Genomic DNA, 1,113 nt, shown 5'->3' with positions numbered 1-1,113 from the left:
ATGCATAGGAGCCTACGAAAATGCGCAGTCGCCGCCGTCCCAGTGCGCCTGTGACGTGTTGCACGGGCGGTTGCAGACGCCGTTGCCAACAAGCATCGGGGCACAGCCGTCGATGCACGGCGCTGCAAGGATCCACGGAGGTAACGAGGCAGGCGACACGAGCGGGTTGCAGCTCACGTCCAGTAGCCACGACGGCGGCGACTGCAGAAAGAGCGACGGGACTTGGCGAATTCTGTTGGTCGCCAAGCTCACGCTAAGCAGCTGCCGCGCGCCCAGCAGCTGCACGGGCACGTCGGTGATGGCATTGCCGTGGACGTCCAAGTACTCTAGCAACGGCAAGGTCGCGACACTGAGCGGAATATAACTCAAGTTGGCTTCGGCCACCGAGAGCCACAGTAGCTTGCGCCACGTTGTACGGACCGATTCCGGAACAATGGAAATCGCGTTGCCATCCAGGACCAGCGAAATGACGTTCGACTCGTTGAGCGTCGCTGCAAGCTCGGGGATCGACCGCAGCGACGTGTAGCGGAGCTCGAGGTACAAGAGCGACTTGGGTAAAACGCTCGCCGAGACGTTAAACGACGTGAGGGGTGAAAACGCAATGCCAAAGCCGGCCAAATGGTCAAACGGTTGGAGAATCGACGCGTTTAATCCGTCAACGAGGTAGTCGCAGTGGGAGAGCCCCACATAGTGCAGGTCACGGCCAAGAAGGGTGGGCGTCAGGCGGGCCTCCAAATGACTGGTAGTGTCGTTGTCGGTGCAGCGCAGATGGTAATACACACAGTGACATCCCCCCGATGCTGTGAAGAAGGGCGTGATGACCTCGAGACACGCGTCTGGACACGACGTGAGAGGAGCCACCACAAGCCTAGACCACAGTGTTTCGAAATGTAAACAAAGATGACCACATATGTACCAGAGATGCACGATGAGGACACAGCCCCAGAGCGACATGGCAATGCACATAATGGTGCAAATCGGCGACATGCGAAAGTCCCAGTACTGATCCCAGAGCACTCGGACAGCGTCTCGGGTATTGAGGAAGACGCGCGCCGAGCGCTGTACGTCGAGATCGCGGAGCTGTGGGCCGGGTGGTGGCGGGGCTGCGTCAGG

The 1,113-nt window shown here is 59.5% G+C and overlaps 1 protein-coding gene across 1 annotated transcript; it reads right to left on the bottom strand.

Annotated features, from left to right (window-relative positions):
• Positions 1-12: 12 nt before the first annotated feature.
• SDRG_12132 (hypothetical protein) lies at positions 13-994 on the bottom strand (the record flags this gene model as incomplete). The annotated part of the gene is made up of 2 exons (XM_008618192.1): positions 917-994; positions 13-868 (listed from the first exon to the last, which is right to left on the bottom strand). Exons 1-2 carry the CDS (start codon positions 985-987, stop codon positions 13-15), a joined length of 927 nt encoding a protein of 308 aa, XP_008616414.1. The 5' UTR covers positions 988-994.
• Between the last annotated feature and the right edge of the window lie 119 nt (positions 995-1,113).

Source organism: Saprolegnia diclina, assembly GCF_000281045.1.
Source record: "Saprolegnia diclina VS20 unplaced genomic scaffold supercont1.47, whole genome shotgun sequence".
Taxonomy (NCBI): Eukaryota; Oomycota; class Saprolegniomycetes; order Saprolegniales; family Saprolegniaceae; genus Saprolegnia; species Saprolegnia diclina.
This window is presented reverse-complemented; position numbering and strand designations above follow the sequence as displayed.